The following is a 27,568-nucleotide window of genomic DNA, read 5'->3' on the forward strand; positions in this document are numbered from 1 at the left end:
AGATGCATATATAAGAATATCCCCATCATTTCGGGACACCCTTCGGATATGATATAAATTTCGAAGTACTAAAGCATCCGGTACTTTGGATGGGGTTTGTTAGGCCCAATAGATCTATCTTTAGGATTCGCGTCAATTAGGGTGTCTGTTCCCTAATTCTTAGATTACCAGACTTAATAAAAAGGGGCATATTCGATTTCGATAATTCAACCATAGAATGTAGTTTCACGTACTTGTGTCTATTTTGTAAATCATTTATAAAACCTGCATGTATTCTCATCCCAAAAATATTAGATTTTAAAAGTGGGACTATAACTCACTTTCACAGATTTTTACTTCGTCGGGAAGTAAGACTTGGCCACTGGTTGATTCACGAACCTATAACAATATATACATATATATCAAAGTATGTTCAAAATATATTTACAACACTTTTAATATATTTTGATGTTTTAAGTTTATTAAGTCAGCTGTCCTAGTTAGTAACCTACAACTAGTTGTCCACAGTTAGATGTACAAAAATAAATCGATAAATATTATCTTGAATCAATCCATGACCCAGTGTATACGTATCTCAGTATTGATCATAACTCAAACTATATATATTTTGGAATCAACCTCAACCCTGTATAGCTAACTCCAACATTCACATATAGAGTGTCTATGGTTGTTCCGAAATATATATAGATGTGTCGACATGATAGGTCGAAACATTGTATACGTGTCTATGGTATCTCAAGATTACATAATATACAATACAAGTTGATTAAGTTATGGTTGGAATAGATTTGTTACCAATTTTCACGTAGCTAAAATGAGAAAAATTATCTAATCTTGTTTTACCCATAACTTCTTCATTTTAAATCCGTTTGAGTGAATCAAATTGCTATGGTTTCATATTGAACTCTATTTTATGAATCTAAACAGAAAAAGTATAGGTTTATAGTCAGAAAAATAAGTTACAAGTCGTTTTTGTAAAGGTAGTCATTTCAGTCGAAAGAACGACGTCTAGATGACCATTTTAGAAAACATACTTCCACTTTGAGTTTTAGCATAATTTTTGGATATAGTTTCATGTTCATAATAAAAATCATTTTCTCATAATAACAACTTTTAAATCAAAGTTTATCATAGTTTTTAATTAACTAACCCAAAACAGCCCGCAGTGTTACTACGACGGCGTAAATCCGGTTTTACGGTGTTTTTTGTGTTTCCAGGTTTTAAATCATTAAGTTAGCATATCATATAGATATATAACATGTGTTTAGTTGATTTTAAAAGTCAAGTTAGAAGGATTAACTTTTATTTGCGAACAAGTTTAGAATTAACTAAACTATGTTCTAGTGATTACAAGTTTAAACTTTCGTATAAGATAGCTTTATATGTATGAATCGAATGATGTTATGAATATCATTACAACCTCAAGTTCCTTGGATAAACCTACTGGAAATGAGAAAAATAGATCTAGCTTCAAAGGATCCTTGGATGGCTTGAAAGTTCTTGAAGCAAAATCATGACACGAAAACAATTTCAAGTAAGATTTCCACTCGAAATAAGATTGTTATAGTTATAGAAATTGAATTAAAGTTTAAATATGATTATTACCTTGTATTAGAAAGATAACCTACTATAAGTAACAAAGGTTTCTTGATCTTGGATGATTACTTGGAATGGATTTAGAAAACTTGGAAGTAAACTTGCAATCTTGAAAGTATTCTTGATTTTATGAAACTAGAACTTTTGGAATTTATGAAGAACACTTAGAACTTGAAGATATAACTTGAGAGAGATTAATTAGATGAAGAAAATTGAAGAATGAAAGTGTTTGTAGGTGTTTTTAGTCGTTGGTGTATGGATTAGATATAAAGGATATGTAATTTTGTTTTCATGTAAATAAGTCATGAATGATTACTCATATTTTTGTAGTTTTATGAGATATTTCATGCTAGTTGCCAAATGATGGTTCCCACATGTATTAGGTGACTCACATGGGCTGCTAAGAGCTGATCACTGGAGTGTTTATACCAATAGTACATACATCTAAAAGCTGTGTATTGTACGAGTACGAATACGGGTGCATACGAGTAGAATTGTTGATGAAACTGAACGAGGATGTAATTGTAAGCATTTTTGTTAAGTAGAAGTATTTTGATAAGTGTATTGAAGTCTTTCAAAAGTGTATGAATACATATTAAAACACTACATGTATATACATTTTAACAGAGTCGTTAAGTCATCGTTAGTCGTTACATGTAAATGTTGTTTTGAAACCTTTAGGTTAACGATCTTGTTGAATGTTGTTAACCCATTGTTTATTATAACAAATGAGATGTTAAATTGTTATATTATCATGATATTATGATATATAATATATCTTAGTATGATGTATATACAGTTAAATATTGTTACAACGATAATCGTTACATATATGTCTCGTTTCGAAATCATTAAGTTAGTAGTCTTATTTTTACATATGTATTTCATTGTTAATAAACTTAATAATATATTTATTTATCATTTAACATAATTAACCAAGTGTATCAATATCTTAATATGATTCATATGTACCTAGTAAGACGTTGTTATAACGATAATCGTTATATATATCGTTTTCGAGTTTCTTAAATTAATAGTCTCATTTTTATGTATATAACTCATTGTTAAAATACCTAATAAGATACATACTTATAATAAAATCATATTAACTATATATATAACCATATATATGTCATCGTATAGTTTTTACAAGTTTTAACATTCGTGAATCACCGGTCAACTTGGGTGGTCAATTGTCTATATGAAACCTACTTCAATTAATCAAGTCTTAACAAGTTTGATTGCTTAACATGTTGGAAACACTTAATCATGTAAATAACAATTTCATTTAATATATATATAAACATGGAAAAGTTCGGGTCACTACAGTACCTACCCGTTAAATAAATTTCGTCCCGAAATTTTAAGTAGTTGGAGGTGTTGACGTATCTTCTGGAAATAAATGCGGGTATTTCTTCTTCATCTGATTTTCTCATTCCCAGGTGAACTCGGGTCCTCTACGAGCATTCCATCGAACCTTAACAATTGGTATCTTGTTTTGCTTAAGTCTTTTAACCTCACGATCCATTATTTCGACGGGTTCTTCGATAAATTGAAGTTTTTCGTTGATTTGGATTTCATCTAACGGAATAGTGAGATCTTCTTTAGTAAAACATTTCTTCAAATTCGAGACGTGGAAAGTGTTATGTACAGCCGCGATTTGTTGAGGTAACTCAAGTCGGTAAGCTACTGGTCCGACACGATCAATAATCTTGAATGGTCCAATATACCTTGGATTTAATTTCCCTCGTTTACCAAATCGAACAACGCCTTTCCAAGGTGCAACTTTAAGCATGACCATCTCTCCAATTTCAAATTCTATATCTTTTCTTTTAATGTCAGCGTAGCTCTTTTGTCAACTTTGAGCGATTTTCAACCGTTGTTGAATTTGGATGATCTTCTCGGTAGTTTCTTGTATTATCTCCGGACCCGTAATCTGTCTATCCCCCACTTCACTCCAACAAATCAGAGACCTGCACTTTCTACCATAAAGTGCTTTAAACGGCGCCATCTCAATGCTTGAATGGTAGCTGTTGTTGTAGGAAAATTCTGCTAACGGTAGATGTCGATCCCAACTGTTTCTGAAATCAATAACACATGCTCGTAGCATGTCTTCAAGCGTTTGTATCATCCTTTCGCTCTGTCCATCAGTTTGTGGATGATAGGCAGTACTCATGTCTAGACGAGTTCCTAATGCTTGCTGTAATGTCTGCCAGAATCTTGAAATAAATCTGCCATCCCTATCAGAGATAATAGAGATTGGTATTCCATGTCTAGATACGACTTCCTTCAAATACAGTTGTGCTAACTTCTCCATCTTGTCATCTTCTCTTATTGGCAGGAAGTGTACTAATTTCGTGAGACGATCAACTATTACCCAAATAGTATCAAAACCACTTGCAGTCCTTGGCAATTTAGTGATGAAATCCATGGTAATGTTTTCCCATTTCCATTCTGGAATTTCGGGTTGTTGAAGTAGACCTGATGGTTTCTGATGCTCAGCTTTGACCTTAGAACACGTCAAACATTCTCCTACGTATTTAGCAACATCGGCTTTCATACCCGGCCACCAAAAATGTTTCTTGAGATCCTTGTACATCTTCCCCGTTCCAGGATGTATTGAGTATCTGGTTTTATGAGCTTCTCTAAGTACCATTTCTCTCATATCTCCAAATTTTGGTACCCAAATCCTTTCAGCCCTATATCGGGTTCCGTCTTCCCGAATATTAAGATGCTTCTCCGATCCTTTGGGTATTTCATCCTTTAAATTTCCCTCTTTTAAAACTCCTTGTTGCGCCTCCTTTATTTGAGTAGTAAGGTTATTGTGAATCATTATATTCATAGATTTTACTCGAATGGGTTCTCTGTCCTTCCTGCTCAAGGTGTCGGCTACCACATTTGCCTTCCCCGGGTGGTAATGAATCTCAAAGTCGTAATCATTCAACAATTCAATCCACCTACGCTGCCTCATATTCAGTTGTTTCTGATTAAATATGTGTTGAAGACTTTTGTGGTCGGTATATATAATACTTTTGACCCCATATAAGTAGTGCCTCCAAGTCTTTAATGCAAAAACAACCGCGCCTAATTCCAAATCATGCGTCGTATAATTTTGGTCGTGAATCTTCAATTGTATAGACGCATAAGCAATCACCTTCGTTCGTTGCATTAATACACAACCGAGACCTTGCTTTGATGCGTCACAATAAATCACAAAATCATCATTCCCTTCAGGCAATGACAATATAGGTGCCGTAGTTAGCTTTTTCTTCAATAACTGAAATGCTTTCTCTTGTTCATCCTTCCATTCAAATTTCTTCCCTTTATGCTTTAATGCAGTCAAGGGTTTTGCTATTCTGGAAAAGTCTTGGATGAACCTTCTGTAGTAACCAGCTAGTCCTAAAAACTGGCGTATGTGTTTCAGAGTTTTCGGGGTTTCCCACTTTTCAACAGTTTCTATCTTTGCCGGATCCACCTTAATACCTTTTTTGTTCACTATGTGACCGAGGAATTGAACTTCTTCCAACCAAAATGCACACTTTGAAAATTTAGCGTACAATTCTTCCTTCCTCAATACTTCTAACACCTTTCTCAAATGTTCACCGTGTTCTTGGTCATTCTTTGAGTAAATAAGTATGTCATCAATGAAAACAATGACAAACTTGTCAAGGTATGGTCCACACACTCGGTTCATAAGGTCCATGAACACAGCTGGTGCATTAGTTAAACCAAACGGCATGACCATAAACTCGTAATGACCGTAACGTGTTCTGAAAGCAGTCTTCGGAATATCATCTTCTTTCACCCGCATTTGATGATACCCGGAACGTAAGTCAATTTTTGAATAAACAGACGAGCCTTGTAGTTGATCAAATAAGTCGTTGATTCTCGATAGTGGGTAGCGGTTCTTGATGGTAAGTTTGTTCAACTCTCGGTAGTCGATACACAACCTGAATGTACCATCTTTCTTCTTGACAAACAAAACAGGAGCTCCCCACGGTGATGTGCTTGGTCGAATGAAACCACGCTCTAAAAGTTCTTGTAATTGGCTTTGCAGTTCTTTCATCTCGCTGGGTGCGAGTCTGTAAGGAGCACGAGCTATTGGTGCAGCTCCTGGTACAAGATCTATTTGAAATTCAACGGATCGATGTGGGGGTAATCCCGGTAATTCTTTCGGAAATACATCGGGAAATTCTTTTGCGACGAGAACATCATTGATGCTCTTTTCTTCAGTTTGTACTTTCTCGACGTGTGCTAGAACAGCATAGCAACCTTTTCTTATTAGTTTTTGTGCCTTCAAATTACTAATAAGATGTAGCTTTGTGTTGCCCTTTTCTCCGTACACCATTAAGGGTTTTCCTTTTTCTCGTATAATGCGAATTGCATTTTTGTAACAAACGATCTCTGCTTTCACTTCTTTCAACCAGTCCATACCGATTATCACATCAAAACTCCCTAACTCTACTGGTATCAAATCAATCTTAAATGTTTCGCTAACCAGTTTAATTTCTCGATTCCGACATATATTATCTGCTGAAATTAATTTACCATTTGCTAATTCGAGTAAAAATTTACTATCCAACGGCGTCAATGGATAACTTAATTTAGCACAAAAATCTCTACTCATATAGCTTCTATCCGCACTCGAATCAAATAAAACGTAAGCATATTTATTGTCAATAAGAAACGTACCCGTAACAAGCTCTGGGTCTTCCTGTACCTCTGCCGCATTAATATTGAAAACTCTTCCGCGGTCTTGTCCATTCGTGTTCTCCTGGTTCGGGCAATTTCTAATAATGTGGCCCGGTTTTCCACATTTATAACAAACTACATTGGCATAACTTGCTCCGACACTACTTGCTCCGCCATTACTCGTTCCGACACCATTTGTTCCTTTCGTTCTGTTAACCCCTGGTCCGTAGACCTCACACTTCGCCGATCTATGACCATTTCTTTTACACTTGTTGCAAAATTTGGTGCAGAACCTCGAGTGATACTTTTCACACCTTTGGCATAGCTGCTTCTGATTGTTGTTGTTGTTGCGGTTGTTATTGTTGTTGGGATGATTGTTGTAGTTGCTGTTGTTGTTGTTGTTGTTGGGCCGTTTGTTGTAGTTGCGATTGATGTTGCGATTGTTGGGATAATTGTTGCGATTATTATTGTAATTGCTGTTGTTGTATTGGTGATTCTTATCACCGTTTTCCTCCCACTTTCTTCTGACTTGCTTCACATTGGCCTCTTCAGCCGTCTGTTCTTTAATTCTTTCCTCAATCTGGTTCACTAGTTTGTGAGCCATTCTACATGCCTGTTGTATGGAGGCGGGCTCGTGTGAACTTATATCTTCTTGGATTCTTTCCGGTAATCCTTTCACAAACGCGTCGATCTTCTCTTCCTCATCTTCGAACGCTCCCGGACACAATAGGCACAATTCTGTGAATCGTCTTTCGTACGTGGTAATATCAAATCCTTGGGTTCGTAACCCTCTAAATTCTGTCTTGAGCTTATTGACCTCGGTTCTGGGACGGTACTTCTCGTTCATCAAGTGCTTGAATGCTGACCACGGTAATGCGTACGCATCATCTTGTCCCACTTGCTCTAGATAGGTATTCCACCATGTTAACGCAGAACCTATGAAGGTATGCGTAGCGTACTTCACTTTGTCCTCTTCAGTACACTTACTTTTGGCAAACACCGATTCGACCTTCTTGGTCCACCGCTTCAATCCGATCGGTCCTTCGGTTCCATCAAATTCCAAAGGTTTGCAGGCAGTGAATTCTTTGTAGGTGCATCCTACACGATTTCCTGTACTGCTTGATCCAAGGTTATTGTTGGTATGTAGCGCAGCCTGTACTGCGGCTATGTTTGAAGCTAGAAAAGTACGGAATTCCTCTTCATTCATATTCACGGTGTGTCGAGTAGTCGGTGCCATTTCCTTCAAAATAGTCAAATGGAACAAGTTAATCATACATAATATTAAGAGTAGTTAATAGTATTTCGTAGCATAATATGAACTCATTTATAAAAGCTTTTTCTTCATATTAGCGTTTTATAAGTTTAAATTCGGGTAGTACCTACCCGTTAAGTTCATACTTAGTAGCTAATGTACAATTCAACTACTACAATTCTATATGAAAAACTGATTATAATAATATTTCACGTTCAAACTTTTATACAATATTTTACAAACTTACAATACCGCTTATTTTACATAAAGCATGAAATATAGCACACAATAACTTTGATACAAGATAGTTGTGAAGATAATTCTAGCTAGTACACAAGTCGTTCAGCAAAGGCAATAAAGACACATAATTCATATGTCCAGAAACAAGTCATGCATTCTGGTTTTACTAGGACTACTTCCCATCCTTGGTCTTGTGGAACATAACCGTTATGGCCGTTGATAAGACAGCGTGTTGTAACGTCGTCAAAGGGACGAGGGTTACGTAATGATCAACAGTCTCGTAATAACCTAAAAACCTCATTTCTTACCCCAATTACTGACTCCGTCACTTGTGGGAACATTTTGTTTAATAGCTGTAGCCCGATGTTCTTTTTCTCACTTTGGTGAGAAGCGAACATTACTAACCCGTAAGCATAGCATGCTTCTTTATGTTGCATGTTAGCCGCTTTTTATAAATCATGAAGTCCTATATTCAGATACATTGAGTCAAAATAATTTCTTAACCCGTTGCGTAAAATAGCATTTGGGTTCCCCGCAATATATGCATCAAAGTAAACACATCGTAACTTATGGGTTTCCCAATGTGATATCCCCCATCTTTCAAACGAAAGTCTCTTATAAACCAAGACATTCTTGGAACGTTCTTCGAATGTCTTACAAACTGATCTCGCCTTAAATAGTTGTGCCGAGGAATTCTGACCGACTCTAGACAAGATTTCATCAATCATGTCTCCGGGTAGGTCTCTTAAAATATTGGGTTGTCTATCCATTTTGTGTTTTTAAACTGTAAAATAGACAAGAGTTAGATTCATAAAAAAATACTTATTAATACAAGCAATTTTTTACATATATCATAAAGCATAAGCACACTATATTACATATATTACACCACACGAATACAACTATCTTATTCCGACTCGCTCGTTTCTTCTTCTTCGGTTTTGGTTCGTTTTGCCAAGTTTCTAGGGATATATGATGTTCCCCTAATACTAGCTGTCATTTTCCACAACGGTTTAGAAAAACCTGGTGGTTTAGAGGTTCCCGGGTCATTGTTACAACTTAAGGACTTCGGGGGTTGACGATACATATAAAGTTCATCGGGGTTGGAATTAGATTTCCCTATTTTTATGCTCTCTCCCTTATTATTTTCTTTTGCTTTTTTAAATTCAGTTGGGGTAATTTCTATAACATCATAGGAATTCTTGTCGGAATCCGATTCATCGGAGAATTGGTAATTCTCCCAATATTTTGCTTCCTTGGCGGAAACACCATTGACCATAATTAACCTTGGTCGGTTGGTTGAGGATTTTCTTTTACTTAACCGTTTTATTATTTCCCCCAACGGTTCTATTTCCTCCTCCGGTTCCTCCCTTCCGGTTCTGATTCTTCTTCCGGTTCTGATTCTTCTTCCGGTTCCTCTTCGAGAACTTGTGAATCAGTCCAATATATATTCGACTCTTCGTTATTATTAGGTGAGTCAATGGGATTTGTGCTAGAGGTAGACATCTATCACACAATATCAAACATGTTAAGAGATTAATATATCACATAATATATACATGTTAATAATATATAGTTTCCAACAAAAATGTTAAGCAATCATTTTTAAAGAAAACACGGCCGAAGTCCAGACTCACTAATGCATCCTAACAAACTCGATAAGACACACTAATGCAAATTTTCTGGTTCTCTAAGACCAACGCTCGGATACCAACTGAAATGTCCCGTTCTTATTGATTAAAAACGTTCCATATTAATTGATTTCGTTGCGAGGTTTTGACCTCTATATGAGACGTTTTTCAAAGACTGCATTCATTTTTAAAACAAACCATAACCTTTATTTCATAAATAAAGGTTTAAAAAGCTTTACGTAGATTAAATGATAATCTAAAATATCCTGTTTACACACGACCATTACATAATGGTTTACAATACAAATATGTTACATCGAAATCAGTTTCTTGAATGCAGTTTTTACACAATATCATACAAACATGGACTCCAACTCTTGTCCTTATTTTAGTATGCAACAGCGGAAGCTCTTAGTATTCACCTGAGAATAAACATGCTTTAAACGTCAACAAAAATGTTGGTGAGTTATAGGTTTAACCTATATATATCAAATCGTAACAATAGACCACAAGATTTCATATTTCAATACACATCCCATACATAGAGATAAAAATCATTCATATGGTGAACACCTGGTAACCGACATTAACAAGATGCATATATAAGAATATCCCCATCATTCCGGGACACCCTTCGGATATGATATAAATTTCGAAGTACTAAAGCATCCGGTACTTTGGATGGGGTTTGTTAGGCCCAATAGATCTATCTTTAGGATTCGCGTCAATTAGGGTGTCTGTTCCCTAATTCTTAGATTACCAGACTTAATAAAAAGGGGCATATTTGATTTCGATAATTCAACCATAGAATGTAGTTTCACGTACTTGTGTCTATTTTGTAAATCATTTATAAAACCTGCATGTATTCTCATCCCAAAAATATTAGATTTTAAAAGTGGGACTATAACTCACTTTCACATATTTTTACTTCGTCGGGAAGTAAGACTTGGCCACTGGTTGATTCACGAACCTATAACAATATATACATATATATCAAAGTATGTTCAAAATATATTTACAACACTTTTAATATATTTTGATGTTTTAAGTTTATTAAGTCAGCTGTCCTCGTTAGTAACCTACAACTAGTTATCCACAGTTAGATGTACAAAAATAAATCGATAAATATTATCTTGAATCAATCCACGACCCAGTGTATATGTATCTCAGTATTGATCACAACTCAAACTATATATATTTTGGAATCAACCTCAACCCTGTATAGCTAACTCCAACATTCACATATAGAGTGTCTATGGTTGTTCCGAAATATATATAGATGTGTCGACATGATAGGTCGAAACATTGTATACGTGTCTATGGTATCTCAAGATTACATAATATACAATACAAGTTGATTAAGTTATGGTTGGAATAGATTTGTTACCAATTTTCACGTAGCTAAAATGAGAAAAATTATCTAATCTTGTTTTACCCATAACTTCTTCATTTTAAATCCGTTTGAGTGAATCAAATTGCTATGGTTTCATATTAAACTCTATTTTATGAATCTAAACAGAAAAAGTATAGGTTTATAGTCGGAAAAATAAGTTACAAGTCGTTTTTGTAAAGGTAGTCATTTCAGTCGAAAGAACGACGTCTAGATGACCATTTTAGAAAACATACTTCCACTTTGAGTTTAACCATAATTTTTGGATATAGTTTCATGTTCATAATAAAAATCATATTCTCAGAATAACAACTTTTAAATCAAAGTTTATCATAGTTTTTAATTAACTAACCCAAAACAGCCCGCAGTGTTACTACGACGGCGTAAATCCGGTTTTACGGTGTTTTTCGTGTTTCCAGGTTTTAAATCATTAAGTTAGCATATCATATAGATATAGAAAATGTGTTTAGTTGATTTTAAAAGTCAAGTTATAAGGATTAACTTTTATTTGCTAACAAGTTTAGAATTAACTAAACTATGTTCTAGTGATTACAAGTTTAAACCTTCGAATAAGATAGCTTTATATGTATGAATCGAATGATGTTATGAACATCATTACAACCTCAAGTTCCTTGGATAAACCTACTGGAAATGAGAAAAATAGATCTAGCTTCAAAGGATCCTTGGATGGCTTGAAAGTTCTTGAAGCAGAATCATGACACGAAAACAATTTCAAGTAAGATTTTCACTCGAAATAAGATTGTTATAGTTATAGAAATTGAATTAAAGTTTGAATATGATTATTACCTTGTATTAGAAAGATAACCTACTGTAATTTACAAAGGTTTCTTGATCTTGGATGATTACTTGGAATGGATTTAGAAAACTTGGAAGTAAACTTGCAATCTTGGAAGTATTCTTGATTTTATGAAACTAGAACTTTTGGAATTTATGAAGAACACTTAGAACTTGAAGATAAAACTTGAGAGAGATTAATTAGATGAAGAAAATTGAAGAATGAAAGTGTTTGTAAGTGTTTTTAGTCGTTGGTGTATGGATTAGATATAAAGGATATGTAATTTTGTTTTCATGTAAATAAGTCATGAATGATTACTCATATTTTTGTAATTTTATGAGATATTTCATGCTAGTTGCCAAATGTTGGTTCCCACATGTGTTAGGTTACTCACATGGGCTGCTAAGAGCTGATCATTGGAGTGTATATACCAATAGTATATACATCTAAAAGCTGTGTATTGTACGAGTACGAATACAGGTGCATACGAGTAGAATTGTTGATGAAACTGAACGAGGATGTAATTGTAAGTATTTTTGTTAAGTAGAAGTATTTTGATAAGTGTCTTGAAGTCTTTCAAAAGTGTATGAATACATATTAAAACACTACATGTATATACATTTTAACTGAGTCGTTAAGTCATCGTTGGTCGTTACATGTAAATGTTGTTTTGAAACCTTTAGGTTAACGATCTTGTTGAATGTTGTTAACTCATTGTTTATTATAACAAATGAGATGTTAAATTGTTATATTATCATGATATTATGATATATAATATATCTTAGTATGATGTATATACAGTTAAATGTCGTTACAACGATAATCGTTACATATATGTCTCGTTTCGAAATCATTAAGTTAGTAGTCTTATTTTTACATATGTATTTCATTGTTAATACACTTAATAATATATTTACTTATCATTTAACATAATTAACCAAGTGTATCAATATCTTAATATGATTCATATGTACCTAGTAAGACGTTGTTATAACGATAATCGTTATATATATCGTTTTCGAGTTTCTTAAATTAATAGTCTCATTTTTATGTATATAACTCATTGTTAAAATACCTAATGAGATACATACTTATAATAAAATCATGTTAACTATATATATAACCATATATATGTCATCGTATAGTTTTTACAAGTTTTAACGTTCGTGAATCACCGGTCAACTTGGGTGGTCAATTGTCTATATGAAACCTATTTCAATTAATCAAGTCTTAACAAGTTTGATTGCTTAACATGTTGGAAACACTTAATTATATAAATAACAATTTCATTTAATATATATATATAAACATGGAAAAGTTCGGGTCACTACACGAGATATCTGTGGGGATATTCTATGCATTAAAGTTAATGTCGGTTACCAGGTGTTCAATCCATATGAATGATTTTTAAACACTTGCGAGTGTATGATTATTGAATAAAGGAAATCTTGTGGTCTATTAAAATTATGGAAATGATTGATTACGATAAACTAATGAACTCACCAACTTTTTGGTTGACACTTGAAAGCATGTTTATTCTCAGGTATTAAAGAAATCTTCCGATGTGCATTTGCTCATTTTAAGAATATTATTTGGAGTCATTCATGACATATTTCAAAAGACGTTGCATTCAAGTCGTTGAGCTCAATAAAGATTAAGATTAAGCAAATGACAGATTAGGTCATTTATAGTTGAATATTATGAAGTGGTATGCATGTCTGTCAACTTTCGATTAAATGAAAGGTTATCTTTTAAAACGAATGCAATGTTTGTAAAAATGTATCATATAGAGGTCAAATACCTCGCAATGTAACCATATGTTATTGTATTCGTCCTCATGGATTAGGACGGGTCGTCTCAAATTAAACCTAAAAAAATCACCAGATTTAGTTTAATACTCTAAACCATCAACAGATCTAGCCACATCGATTTGAATTAAAAAGAAGTTGACGGCGGATAGTGGTAGTTGGCAACGGTGACGACGGAATAGAGGAGCTGGTGGCGGAGACGGTGGTGGTGCGACAACGTTGGAGACGGAATAGTGATTGAGGCGGTATCATAAATTGTATAGAGAGTGGGAAGTTTTAAGGTTTATGGTGGATGAAAATGTTTAGAGATAGAAGTTAAATGCCTTTCTAAGTTTCGATCGGTAGATAAAGATAAAAGTGACCATAAAATAATATTGGGCTTCAACCCATTTCCCTTATGTACTAATCGCCACATAAAATTCTACCGTTTCATTTCTTATTTCTTGCGTTTTGGACCTCACCTACCTTACATGCTCCAATTTATTTTATCATTATATTTGCCCAAAAATCCATTCTGCTACTCGACTGTTCGTCCTCGCTCTTTTATGAAACCCTAATTTGATGCCGGCTAATTTTGCCCGGTTTACAGTCATCGATTTTTGTGTGCGATTTTACACATGCGTTTAAAAGAAAAACAAACAAAAATCCCAGTTTAAGCAATCTAATTACACTGATCGTTAGAGTTGGAGAAGTTAGAAAAAGCATTGACCATAATTTTAAATACATGCTTGTTATCGACTTAGAAACTTAAATCACAATGATTCGGGATGATCTATTTCTATAATTTGTGACTCCTTAGTAGATCACCGATCCCACTAAAATGTTCATAACCACTTAACCATAATGAATATAAATCGATCATAATATATGACTACTTCAAATTCGATAGTCAAAAACTTTTATAGAACATTTTTTTGGAAAAAGTTTATTTACAACTATATACAGTGCTATATACGAAGTAAACAACAACAATAATAAAACCCAATACCACATAAGTGGTGTATGAGGGAGGTGAGATGTAGACCATCATTCCCCTATCCTAAAATAAAGACAAGTCATTTCTCCACACAGAGTGAAACACTCTCAAAAGTAAAAAAAAGTCATTCCTCTCTCTATTCGACGGATAGAGAGATTGCTTCCGAGTGGACCTCCGGCCAATAAGTAGGATTTTAAAAAAAAACAAAATTAAGTTAAAAATAAAATTGAGACGCCATGAAAATGATAAAATCAAATTTCCATGAGTTTTAAATCATGCCTGAAATTTAATTTAGACTCTAAGAGTCAGTCAAGTCGCCAATATATACAAAGTAAGTGATAAGCAAAAGTGTCTAATCTATGTAGGTTCGATAACATAGTCATTTTGTCTAATTTGTTTATTAAAGATTTAAAAATTAAATAACTGAATTTCTAATGATTAAACCGAGTTATAATCTTTTTAGTTTTGTTAGGTTTACTACGACTTAAATATACCATGAGAAACATAAACTACATTAATTTCTTATTCTTCTTTTTTTCATTCATTTTTTTTTTAAAGTTTAATTAACCGACTGTTAACCGTTTTTTTAATCGTTAAATTAACTGACTATTAACTGATCAAAATCACCCCACAAAGAAGTTAATTTTTTACAATTGTTTTCACCTTATTTTTTTCTCTTGATTTTTCATTACTTTATTTTTAAACGTTTAACTAACTGACCTTAACTGTTTTTTTAAACGTTCAATTAACCGACCGTTAATCAACTAAAACAACAGCGCGGACATTTTATTCTCGTTTAGCGATCATTCTATACTTAATTTCAGTTTTTCGTAAAGAAGAAAACATTCACTTAAAGTTATCGCCATTAACCCAATTACCTAAGAATGGGCCAATAGCCTAGTGGCGAATGACTCACTCTCCCTTAGGGGAGGTGAGGGTTCGATTCCCACTAGTTGAGGATTTTTCAAATAATTGGATCAAAAACCATTCTTACCGGGCTCAAATGATCCATTGGTCCCACGCATGCGAAGATTGAAACAATGACAATGCATGTTCGTTTATCGGGCCTGACATGCTGTGGGAAAATGGGTGATGGTGTTTCGCCAGGCTCCAGTGGGCTACCAGAGACCGCTGAATGGGTTGACAAAGTCAACACAGGGCTAACATGTCCCTGCCGATACACATGTTTTGAAACAATTAACCCAATTACCTAAAAAAATAAAAGGAATTAAAAAACCTTAAATTGAAACCCCACAATCACCATTCACCACCGCAAAAGAAAATCGTTGTGGTTCTTCTCTTCCTAATCAATTCAATTCATTATATCCGAATCCGATGGCCGTTTCTACCGCTGCGCCTGCCACGTGGCATTTAACATCATCTTCATTTTCATATACATCATCAAAGGCTTCCAATTTGTCTTGGGCGCTACGCTCTCAGTCACCTCCTAGTCATCGTCGTCGCTGCTGCTTTACATCTTCTAAGCCTCGAACAACAATTCCTCTTGTAATTATATCTTCTTTAATTTTAAATTAATTACTATATATTATATATTATTATATTATGATTACAATAAGATGTGTTTAATTTAATATCCATTTAACTTTTACTTGTTTATTTGTTAGAAGGAAATTGGAATTATCTATTATACAATCTTCTATTCCTTCGATACCTTCAAGTATGTAATTTTTATAGGTTATACTTGTACTGAATGATGATAGGCATTACTTTCAGATACTCGTGGGGAACCCTAGTTTTTTATTCAGTTTTAGTTTTACCAAGAGATAGGAAACAGTGTAATGAAAATCAGAGGGTACTGTAGTGGAACTTGATGACTTTTTTGATGATTCGTAGATAGGATCAGATTGATAGAGGTAAAAGAATTGCTAGCTTGTATGAAGATATATAGACTTAGAGGAACTTGACTCTATCATATGTATAAAACCACCGAGACACCTTGTTGTCGTAGCCATGGTTGTAACTAGTCGGGATTTTGAAGAAATTCGATTTATCTCTGACTTGTCCAAATTATTCGGTCAAAGTTGTCAAAAGTCAAATCTAGTATGTCAAAGTCTGATTTATTAGTTCAAAGTTGGATTTATTCGGTCAAATTAAGTTAAAGTAGGTCACATATAGTCAAAGTCAAGGTGGGTCAATGTATGACTAGTATCCGACTTGACCCATTAGTCCCAACAAGGTCCCGAAAACTAGTCCCCAACTAGCGACTTGTACAACCTTGGTTGTAGCTGACCATGCCTTACTACTTTAATTAACTCAATCCTTGAGACAAACATGGTACCTATGAATGGAGGTGAAGTATCGTGGTCTGAAGTTATACATTAATTAAGGATCATTCAAAAACGTAATCATTGTTAGTAAGCACTTGAGTAATACAACAAACTATGGGAGTATCAGTTTATAGTTGAAATTTGGTCTTGTGAAACCAATAATCAGGGATATGGCAACAGAGGTTATTTCTTTATTTGTACAGTCACACATTCATATTCACTAATCTTTAAGCTATTGACAAAAAGAAAGTTGCTAGTACCATGAGGTTATTTTCTTTATTTGTGAAGTATTGTAGTTGTAATTAAAGCAGGTTGGATCATATGGTAACGAGCTAGGGAGTTATGTATAATAACAGGTCTAGAACCGAGGGAGTTATATATATATTTATGTTGTCTTGTTGATGGGTTGCACCATCTCGTAGTTTGTTTGGGCCTTAAATTCGGTCTACCCTGTTGTTGGGATGAACCACACGTTATTTGAAAATACACATATTATTGTTTGGTTTTGAATGATCCATTTATTTGCTTTCATTACAACTACAATACTTTCTGAGAAGAAAAGTCCAACAAATGTCTTCATGCTTTTGTGTTTTGTGGTAAGGAAAAAACCTAACTGATCAATTGCTTACCAATTAGGTTCAGGCGAAGAAGCAAACATTTTCCTCCCTCGATGAACTACTTGAAAAGGCTGAAAAACCTGTATTGGTTGACTTCTATGCAACCTGGTAAATATCTCTCCGTCTCTCTCTACACACACACACACACACACACACACACTAGCCTACTGCTCACGTGATAAGCGCGACAAAAATCTGTGTGTGTTATTATGTTTAGCTAAAAGTCTTCATTTAATAAAAATTTAAAAAGTAGTAGTAATATATCATATTCTTTAAGCGGTGACAATCTTGACACGACTTTATACTCGATATGAAACCAACAAATAAATAATTTAATAAATGATACAACAACACCAGCAATAATAATAATTTTTGTCAGAAATGATTTTACTATTCGCATTAGGTGTTATATTGACTAAAATGATAAAATAGTGATATGTTCATAGTAAATTTTTTTCCCAAGACTAGCAGCTGAAAATTCTTTATAAAGTAGTAATAGAATTTTTTTTTTTTTTTTTTTTTTTTGAAAAGCAAAGTAGTAATAGATTATTTTCAAATTTACTTAAAACTGGTTTAATTAATATACCTAAGATGGTTGTAAAGAAATATCAGGTATCTTCTTTTCTAGAGTTGGACTTCGTGTAAAACTCAATATATTAGTAGGGCTAAGTATGTCAGTTGTATCCAACTTTGCACGAATCTCTATTCTATATATTCGTTCTTAGTCGCTTCTAATGTACGTACTTAACTTTTATAAGTACACGTTAGTGTGACGGATGACTTAATAAACCGTTAGCCGCGAAAATCCGTTAACCGCGAAAATATGTCACATTCATCTTCTAACCTGACCCGAACATGGTCTATCTCATTTTTAAAAAACTTGATTTTCCGATGCACCTAAACCCTATAGTTTATGAACAACAAAACAAATGCAAACAACAAAAGCCTTAATCCTAATAACATAAATCTTCTTACTTTTTCCTTGTTGTTGTTGGATGATGGAGATGTTAATGAAGTTGTTATGTAAAATGGGCTTGTTGGAAAATTTGTGTGCCAGAAAATTGAATTAAATATATATGTGCTTTTAGACTATTTTTGCTAAGATTCACCAGAGAAGAATCGATATGTTAAATTGGTGTTTCCAGAAAAAAATGGTGTTTTCTGGAAATTTGTATTGCCAGTTTGTTGCATTTATTGTGTGTCGTTAGGATTTAATTACATTCAATATAAGCGACTAAGGTGGATACTTAGAATAGAGATTCGTCCAAAGTTGCATACATTTCACCCAGCATACTTAGCCTTATAGTACTATATATGATAGAAAATTGTAAACATAATTTGTAGAGATATTCACTTTGGATGGTTATGTGTTGACAGTTGCAACTGTTTCTTGTTAGCAAAACTTATCGATGCCCCAGAAATTTAACAACATAACCCTAGCTCGAAATGTAGGTTCCATCGGGTCATGTTAACACTTTATATAGTATAATCTAATAGATTATTATGAAACTCACGTTTTTAGAAATCTATCAAGTATCAACGGACTCATTTGACATCATAATCCTAGCTCGAAATGTATAATTACAATTTTCAGGTCATATCGAGCATCCCAATTGTTTTAAAGTGTTAGAAGACAAAAATAGTTAACAGTATCGTTTGAAAAAAATAACCAGGAACAACTGTTTCATACTTTCATAATAGAATATTGTAACGATAATTTGTAGATAATCCTCCGCGAATTATAAAATGACTTAAGAGAAACTTAGCATAAGTTTATACGTGAAGCTAATGTCATCAGTGGCAGAATCAGCTCTAAAGCGTTAACACCAACAATTTGACACACTTTAAATTTCTAGGGTTTTAGTACAATCTCATAAAAACGATGTCCAATAGTGGCCCAAGAATTAGATACACAGACTAAGTTGACAGTTCATATACTTCTTTTTTTATTAAGGTGACTGTTGTTTTTAGGTGTGGACCTTGTCAATTCATGGCTCCTATACTGAACGAAGTTAGCATTACTATGGGAGACACGATCCAAGTGGTCAAGATCGACACTGAAAAGTATCCTGAAATTGCAAACAAGTACAACATAGAAGCTTTGCCAACTTTCATCTTATTCAAGGATGGGAAGCCCTTCGATCGTTTTGTAAGTTTTATGATGATACAACATGTTAATTTGTGCACTTCTGAAAGTTGTGTTTGGTTAGTCTGTCAATTTTTATTTGTATAATTTATTAAAAGCCTGTCAATAATAAATTAGTATAAATCATATTTTGTTTTCAGGAAGGAGCTTTGACAGCAAACCAGCTCATCCAACGGATCGAGGGCATACTAAAAGTTGAGAACTAGTAATTTCCATACTAAAAGTTCAACATTCTTCAACAAGTTTTATACAATTTATATGTTGACATGTTAAAAACTTGATGTGTATTAACAGTTTGGTTTCATTTATTTGATTTGGATATTATTATTATTATTATCAGCAAACCTGTACTGGTTTTAACATGTTAGAATTGTAAGTAGTTTCATTATTGCTGAGTTACTTCAGCTTTATTTGATCAGAGAGGATAGAACAAATGTTTCCCACAACTTGTCGATTTTGGTTAGGGGGTCTATTTTTTCTATTTATGTTGTTATCTAACAATCCCACCTTTGCTCGGTTCGCCTTGGAACGGAGCCAAGTTCATGTCTGCAAATTCATTTGGCTTCATCTTCCTCTTCTTGGATTGCATCATTGTGCTTTCCGCAACTACCGGACCCCGCATGGCGGTTGCCACTGCCTTCTTTTGTGTTTCTCTAGTTACCATCGTTTTTGTCACTTCTAGTGGCGTAACTTGAACCTGACCTAAAATGGGGCAAAATTAATGAATGAGGTATAAACATTAAAAAAAACCTTGTCCTATCTTACGCGAGGAAACACAGTGTTGTTAAACATGAAAATATGTAAAAGTAAAGATTAACAAGCGCAAATCGTTAATTCCTACCACGGCATCTGTACGTAAGTACGTAACTAAAGTGAAAATTAACAAGTGCAAAATTCTAAAACCATTGGCAATATAAAAGTAAGGATTAGCAAGTGCAGAATTCTAAAAATATTATGGATGAACACTAAATGATATAAAATTACTTAAAATTACTGGATTATGAAAGAAAAAAATTATTTAAAGTGTTTCGGATATAATTTTAGAGGTATTAAAAGATGAAAGTGTTTAATGGTTATAAACAATTTTAACTCTGAATGTTTCGACACATATTGTTGTTTCATTCACCATTAGTTGTCATTCAGAAACAACAAACAAAAATGCTGATTTTGAACGATTCGACCTTCAACGTTTAATCATTCAATTAAAAGACATTTTAACACGACCTTTTGATGCATTTGATTATTTCTTAATTTAAGAAATTAGCACTTATTGTCGTTCACTTGCATAATAATTATATTTTGACAAAACATCAAAGATAGTTATGTGGTTTGTTTCAAAAATCACCGCTAGTGTTGAGCTTTTTTTCAATCAATGATATTCCGTGTGGTTTGCAAACTTATCACAAATAGTCCCTCGAGATAATGATCGTCACTTGTGTTCGTTAAGTCGTATCATGTGCCCCCATATGATGTCTGCTTATGTCTTTTCATATTCCTTATTTTATTAACATAAATCCCATGTTCCATCCTCAACCAATAAGTATCGTAAAACAAGCGGACCCAAATAATTTTGAACTCCAATTTCTTGCATTATTTCCAATCAAAGATGGATCATTGCTATTGCGGTCGTCGAGCTTGATTCGAACTTCATGGATGCCACGAAATCCCCGGGTGTCATTTTTATAGTTGTTCAAAATAGGTAATTTGTTGTTACGGAATATTTTACAAAATATTAAGTTATGTTTGTTCTAGTCGTTTGATTGCAGGTTATTTAAATGGCTTGATCCTCCAATTAATGAAGGTCGATGAACATGAATTTTGGACGAAAAAATGCGCCGAGGAAGATGACTGTTGAGATTGAGCCGTATTAGAAGGGTTTGGTTGTGGAGATAAATGAGGCGAGACCCGGTAGGCAGTGGGTAAAAAAGGAATACCATCATGTAGAAACGTGCATGTGTAGGGATTTGTAGGTTATGGCGAGGAGAAAGGAAATACGTTCTCATCAAACAAGCTAGACGTCTCGAGAAATAATTATTTAGCTTGTCTTGAGATCATAACAATTATATATACGATGAAGGGCGGATTGCCTAAGAAAACGCAAGGTGTTGAGCGAGGTTGGGTTTTATTTATGGTGGTGACAGGAATGAGGGGATAACACAGGCACACGAAAACGTGTAGATGGGTGTAGTCTGGTTTCGTTGGTATAGAATATGTGTCGGAGGATTAGGAAGTTTACTCGGTAAGATATTGAGAAGATAGGTAGTCATGGCAAGTGCGTGGTGCCAAAAGCGTGGAGGAAGAGAAGGAGTAGGTTAAAAGAGTGTGTATAATATTATTTATTGCATGAATTTGCGTTCGGCCTTGCCGTTTTGAGATCACTATGTATCTCCCCTAACGTTCAGAGTTATCTGGTTTGAGAAAAGAGCATCGGTCGAGCTCCCTGTATAATATCAAATGGATAAGAAGTCGAATTAAGAGAATTATGAAACACTAATTTAATATGTTTGCCAAAAACACACAACTTATTAGAATGTAAATACAGTTCAGCCCGATTGTATGTATGGGCTCGGTCCATTTAGATTTAGTATTAGAGTTTATGTATTTATACTCGATAGATATTGTTCAATGTAATCATAATACCTACGAGTTTTACTCAATTACATGATATCAGATGCTTTGGTTATCAACCATTCTCTTCTTCTTGCCGCCGCCACCGACCTGTCTACCGCTATCAAAATGGTTTGCCTCCACTTTTCTTACTTCCTGTTCTTTTGCCGATCCCCGTCCGCGAATCTGCTATTCTCTTCTTTGTTTTACTACGTATATTCTTTACCTCTTTTTCCTCGCACTCCAGTTCTTGTGTTTCTCTTATTTCTTTCTCGTTTTAAAACAATATTTTCTATATATTTTCTTTAATCTCTATTCCTCTTAATTACAAAAATATGACACATCGATGTTTATCAATCTCAACGTTTCATCCTGTAAGTCTATCTATTTTGAAAATAATAATATTAAATCTTGTTTACGGTGGTAATCACGCATTGACTTCGTGAGTTGCCATATTATATCTTATTTGTTTATATTTTCATTATTTTTCATCCTGATTTACATAAAAAAAATCACAGAATCTTTGCTTGCTCTCGTTTTCCATCTATATTCTATTACGATATAAAAATAAAAATAAAAATAAAAATAAAAACCCTTACATTTTCTATTACTTTCTTATCAATAATTAATTAGTTTCTTAAAAAAAATACTTAATTCTCTTGTTTTATTCTATACTCAGATTTATGAGCCCGTGCGTTGCACGGGTACTCATTCGCAAACATTATTGGTTTTTAAACTTATATATGAAATAACGATATTATAAGAAAAGTGTCAAAAGCATTGTTGTGGTTGAATTAGTAAAATATGTTTTTGTAAAAACACACATTACTAAAACTTTAAAAAATTATAGTTCATACATAGATTTTAAGAGCCTGTGCATTGCAGAGCAGTTATAAAAAATAGTTTCCCTAACATAATTATGTCATTGTGTAAAGTACTTGACATAGAAAACAATGTGGATAACATCAATATTGTTAATAATGAATCAGACTATTGATATCAAATAATCTACTAAGATCCATATATAATGCATAGCCACTTTCTAATTGTAGTCGAAACTGCTTAGATTCAGTCTTTTTAATGAAAACACATAATAGCATATATAAACCACCTGTTCAAAAATATCTACATTTTATTGTCTTATAAATGACAATGTGAGTTGTTGTGATGACCCGGAAATTTCTGACCAAATTTAAACTTAATCTTTAACGTTTCCGACACGATAAGCAAAGTCTATGAAGTTGAATCTCAAAATTTTGAATTATTCAATTACCCTTCGATTGTTCTCAATGATTCGCGAACAATTATATGTAAATAGATACATATACTATAACTTGAAAACGTAACAAAGTGTTAAGTAAATGATACTGTGCATTAAACTTATTGGTTTGATTATCTGATTGATATATATTCAACTACGGAATTAAAAGATTATGCCAAACGATTGAATTAAAAGATATTTAATGAGTCTCTTAAGGATTATGATATTATTACGGGTCTCTGTTGTGAGGTTCACGTTGATTTGGGAAATCATCCATTCTTAACGGTATTCGGAATAAATGGTAAAGTGTTTGTTTAAATAACGTAATTTGGACACATACAATAATAAGAAATATTAACTGTTGGAATTAGATATATGAATAACTTGCGATATGTATTTTAAAACGTGTTTATTAATATTGAAAATATATATTTAACAATACGATAAAATATAATATTAACTTGGTCATAAAAACGAATTGTTATTATATATATATTAACAAATAGCGAGACGATGATTTATAGAAGTAAATAACCAAAATACTCGAAAGTTTAAGATATACTTTGAGTGGTATAGTTTAGGGATAATTTAAGGCTATATTTTGACAAAGGTACGTGACACGAAATATAAAATACAAGTTTTCTCAGCGTACGAAAGGACATTTGAAAAACCGGAACCGGGACATAAGTCGAGTGATGACGTACGACTTATCGGAACAAAAATTACAAGTCAACTATGCATGTGAATTTAATATAATATATAATTAATTATATAAATTAAATATATTATATATATTATATAAAATTATGTCGACAAACAAAAAGTTAAAAGTTTGTGAGCTGGATCAGAGGGCCATGCGATCGCATGGCCTTGAAGCACAAATCCCATGCGATGGCATGGGGTACTTTTTCAGAAAAGGTTCTATAAATTGCTCAGTTTTCACACACTTCTCTAATCATATATTACTCCGTATTTATTTTATTTATTATTATTATTATTATTATTATTATTATTATTATTATTAAGATTAATCTTATTATTATTAATATTATTAATTAGTATTATACATAAAATACTACGACGAGGTTATGAGCGTGTCACTTTCAAAATGGTTTTCAAGCGGGATAGAGCTAAGGAAATTATGGGTTATTGCCAAGGAGGTTATAGGTAATGTTCGGGGGTATATTTGTGAATCAAACCTAGTGTTAATCATCTCCGTTACGTCTACGTAATTTTCTACAATATTGAATCTCAATACTGATACGTAAGCACTCATATTTTATCTTATATATATATATTAATTATGTATCCATGTCTAGTGCTCGAGTATATATATTTATATATGCTTGTATGCTAAATTTCGTCGTTAAACAGTTTATAATGAATCACTAATTAAATACATATATTACTGGTAAAAGATATATGATATACATGTTTTTGGAAAGCTGGCGAAAAATCAATAACTTTTCATTTAGATATCGAATAGTTTCGATGAACGAATTAAAAGATATGATCAACTGAATTATGATTGACGTTAATTGAAATTGCTTTTGAATCTGCAATTAAGATTTAAACAACTTGTTTACGAGACTGATAAAGTGAACTTTTAAATATTACCAACCGAGTAAATGAATCCTTATACAAGGCACGTCTCGTTTTGTTGAACTATTGTCAAAATTGACTTTTTGAAACGACTTTGGATAACTATCATATGTCGATCTCGAGCATTAGGATTGTGATACACTATAACCTGACCTAGCTTGATAAACATTTATTGACCAACATATGTTCTCTAGGTTGAGATCTACGATTATTTGGTAATCCGAGTTTCGATCACATTTTGGTGAACGACTTTATATGCTGCTAAGGTGAGTTTCATTTGCTCCCTTTTTAATTGCTTTTGCAATATATATTTTTGGGCTGAGAATACATGCACTTTATTTTAAACACAATGGATACAAGTACATACTAAATTCTACACTGAGTTTGAACCGAAAATCCCTTAGCTTTGGTAACTAGTAACTGCCAGTTATAAGAACTGGTGGGCGCGAGTAGTGGTATATGGATCCATAGGGCTTGACATCCCCGTCTGTTCCAGGTATAGAAACCCTAGCCTGAACTATAAAACAGACGTATGCTATTTGAGTTTAGTAAACGTTGATTTGCATGTATTGTACATGTTGGTTGCATGTATGTTAAAACAGAGGTACTTATTATATATATGTTAAAGTTTAGTTACCAGGGTGCTCAATCTTGTAGAATATTTTGATAAACGTTTCTGGATGAAACAACTGAAATCTTGTGATCCACTTTTATATACAGATTATATGAAACAATAAAACTATGAACTCACCAACCTTTGTGTTGACACTTGTTAGCATGTTTATTCTCAGGTTTCCTAGAAGTCTTCCGCTGTTTGCTTATGTGTTAGACAAGCTATGTGCATGGAGTCTTACATGACATATTTTTCAAGGAAACGTTGCATTCACCAAATCATCACCATGTATCTTATTTTAACTGCATTGTCAACGGAAGTATTATTGTAAACTATTATTTACAGTGATTGACTATATGTAGAAATCATCAGATGTCGAAAACCTTTCATTTAAATATTCATTTATGGTGTGCCTTTTTAAAAGAATGAAATGTTTACAAAATGTATCATATAAAGGTCAAATATCTCGCAATGAAATCGATGAATGACGTGTTCGTCCATATGGATTTGGAGCGATCGTCGCAGTTGTGTATCTTCAATAATTTACAGAAAGTTTCGTATCATTTTATTTTTTATTTTTTATTTTTTTATTTGGTTAGTGTGGTCAGAAAGATATGATATTGTTTCTACAACATAATTTGTAAGATTTGTTCTGATGCTTATTCCAATAACATAAAGTGTTTATTTTTTTCAATCCTTTGGTGTATGACTTCAAGATGGTTAATAGGCAAGCGAATACAATAGCAATATCATCATTATTAATAAATCCTTGAGCAAAGGATAGTCGAGATCGTTTATTAATAAATCTTGACGTTGATATTAAGAGCTCGTGCGTTGCACGGCAGCTCTATAAAATGGTATTCACGAACATTCATATTGGCACCGATTAGGTGTATCATAAAATTACTATGACGAATTCCTTTCTCATCGATAGTATTTGTACTTATAGCAAATGTATAAAAAAAATTAGTATCGTAAACGAAATGAATGATTACACTTACAATGAAACAATCAATTTTTTATAGTCATTGTTACCAACTTTCCTATACCTGCTCCATAACACTAAAAAAATGAATATAAATTGATTACAACTACATGTCAATGAGATAGAGAAATACATTATTGTCATCTATATTTTGAAGCAGTGTGTAATGTAATTATCCCATGATTATGAATAGATGTAGGTGTTTGTTCTGGTGGAAATTTTAGAATAGCATTCTTTTTTTTTTTGAAAGGCAAGCTTGCATCAGTCCGGACCGAAGCCTAGTCATCATTTGCACACACACACGCGCTTTCGGGCAGGAAACCCGAACCACACTCTGAGGATCCGACCCTTAAACCATCCCGAGGGGCAGGTGATAGTGCTCCAAATGAACATATATTTAGTAGCAATATCGTTCCAATATGTAAAGTTTTTAAATGTAATTTCCTTATTTTTAGTTGTAATAGTTAAATAAATAAGTGCGAAGACGAAAGACGCAAATCGCTCGAAAATGAAGATTTAAAGACAAAAACGAAGATTTGAAAGACCAAAACGTCCAAAAAGCTCAAATGTACAAGATACAATTCAAAAGGTTCAATTTATTGATGAGAAACGTCTAAAAATGACAAGAGTACAAGTTACAAAACGCAAAGTACAAGATATTAAATTATACGAAAGGACGTTCGAAAATCCGGAACCGGTACCCGAGCCAACTATCAACGCTCGACGCAACGGAGCTGAAAGTACAAGTCAACTATGCACAAGAATATAATATAATATTTAAATAATTCATAATAAGAATAATAATAAATAATAAAAAGTTGTTAATTGAGCATAGTTAAGGGGTCATAAGTGAAAATTTCAAATTAACATTTGCCTATAAAATGGAATTCACGTAGTAATGAAAAAGAACACCTTTCTTCATATTTCTTTCTCTCTTCTGTAATATGTAATATATATTTATATTATAATTTTAATATAAGTTAATTTTAATAATAAAGTTATGGTTTAGTTGGGTTATTGTAAGAAATGTTTTATGGGTTTTAAGTCGAAATTCTGTCCGTGCAACGC

General features: G+C 33.2%; 1 protein-coding gene across 1 annotated transcript; it reads left to right on the forward strand.

Annotated features, from left to right (window-relative positions):
- The first annotated feature begins 15,642 nt into the window (after positions 1 to 15,642).
- On the forward strand, positions 15,643 to 19,850 carry LOC139892767 (uncharacterized). Its single transcript, XM_071875890.1, has 4 exons — positions 15,643 to 15,887; positions 17,306 to 17,394; positions 19,258 to 19,435; positions 19,573 to 19,850. The coding sequence occupies exons 1-4, from the start codon at positions 15,717 to 15,719 to the stop codon at positions 19,636 to 19,638; spliced, it is 504 nt and encodes a 167-aa protein (XP_071731991.1). The 5' UTR covers positions 15,643 to 15,716; the 3' UTR covers positions 19,639 to 19,850.
- Positions 19,851 to 27,568: the final 7,718 nt, after the last annotated feature.

The sequence above is a fragment of the Rutidosis leptorrhynchoides genome, chromosome 2 (assembly GCF_046630445.1).
Source record: "Rutidosis leptorrhynchoides isolate AG116_Rl617_1_P2 chromosome 2, CSIRO_AGI_Rlap_v1, whole genome shotgun sequence".
NCBI lineage: Eukaryota > Viridiplantae > Streptophyta > Magnoliopsida > Asterales > Asteraceae > Rutidosis > Rutidosis leptorrhynchoides.

Excerpts from the sequence above, each read along its gene's own strand:
- LOC139892767 (XM_071875890.1), top strand. The coding sequence starts at position 15,717 with ATGGCCGTTTCTACCGCTGCGCCTGCCACGTGGCATTTAACATCATCT. Across the intron at positions 15,888-17,305 it reads CTCGAACAACAATTCCTCTT|GTTCAGGCGAAGAAGCAAAC; the intron begins GTAATTATATCT and ends CTTACCAATTAG. Across the intron at positions 17,395-19,257 it reads GTTGACTTCTATGCAACCTG|GTGTGGACCTTGTCAATTCA; the intron begins GTAAATATCTCT and ends TGTTGTTTTTAG.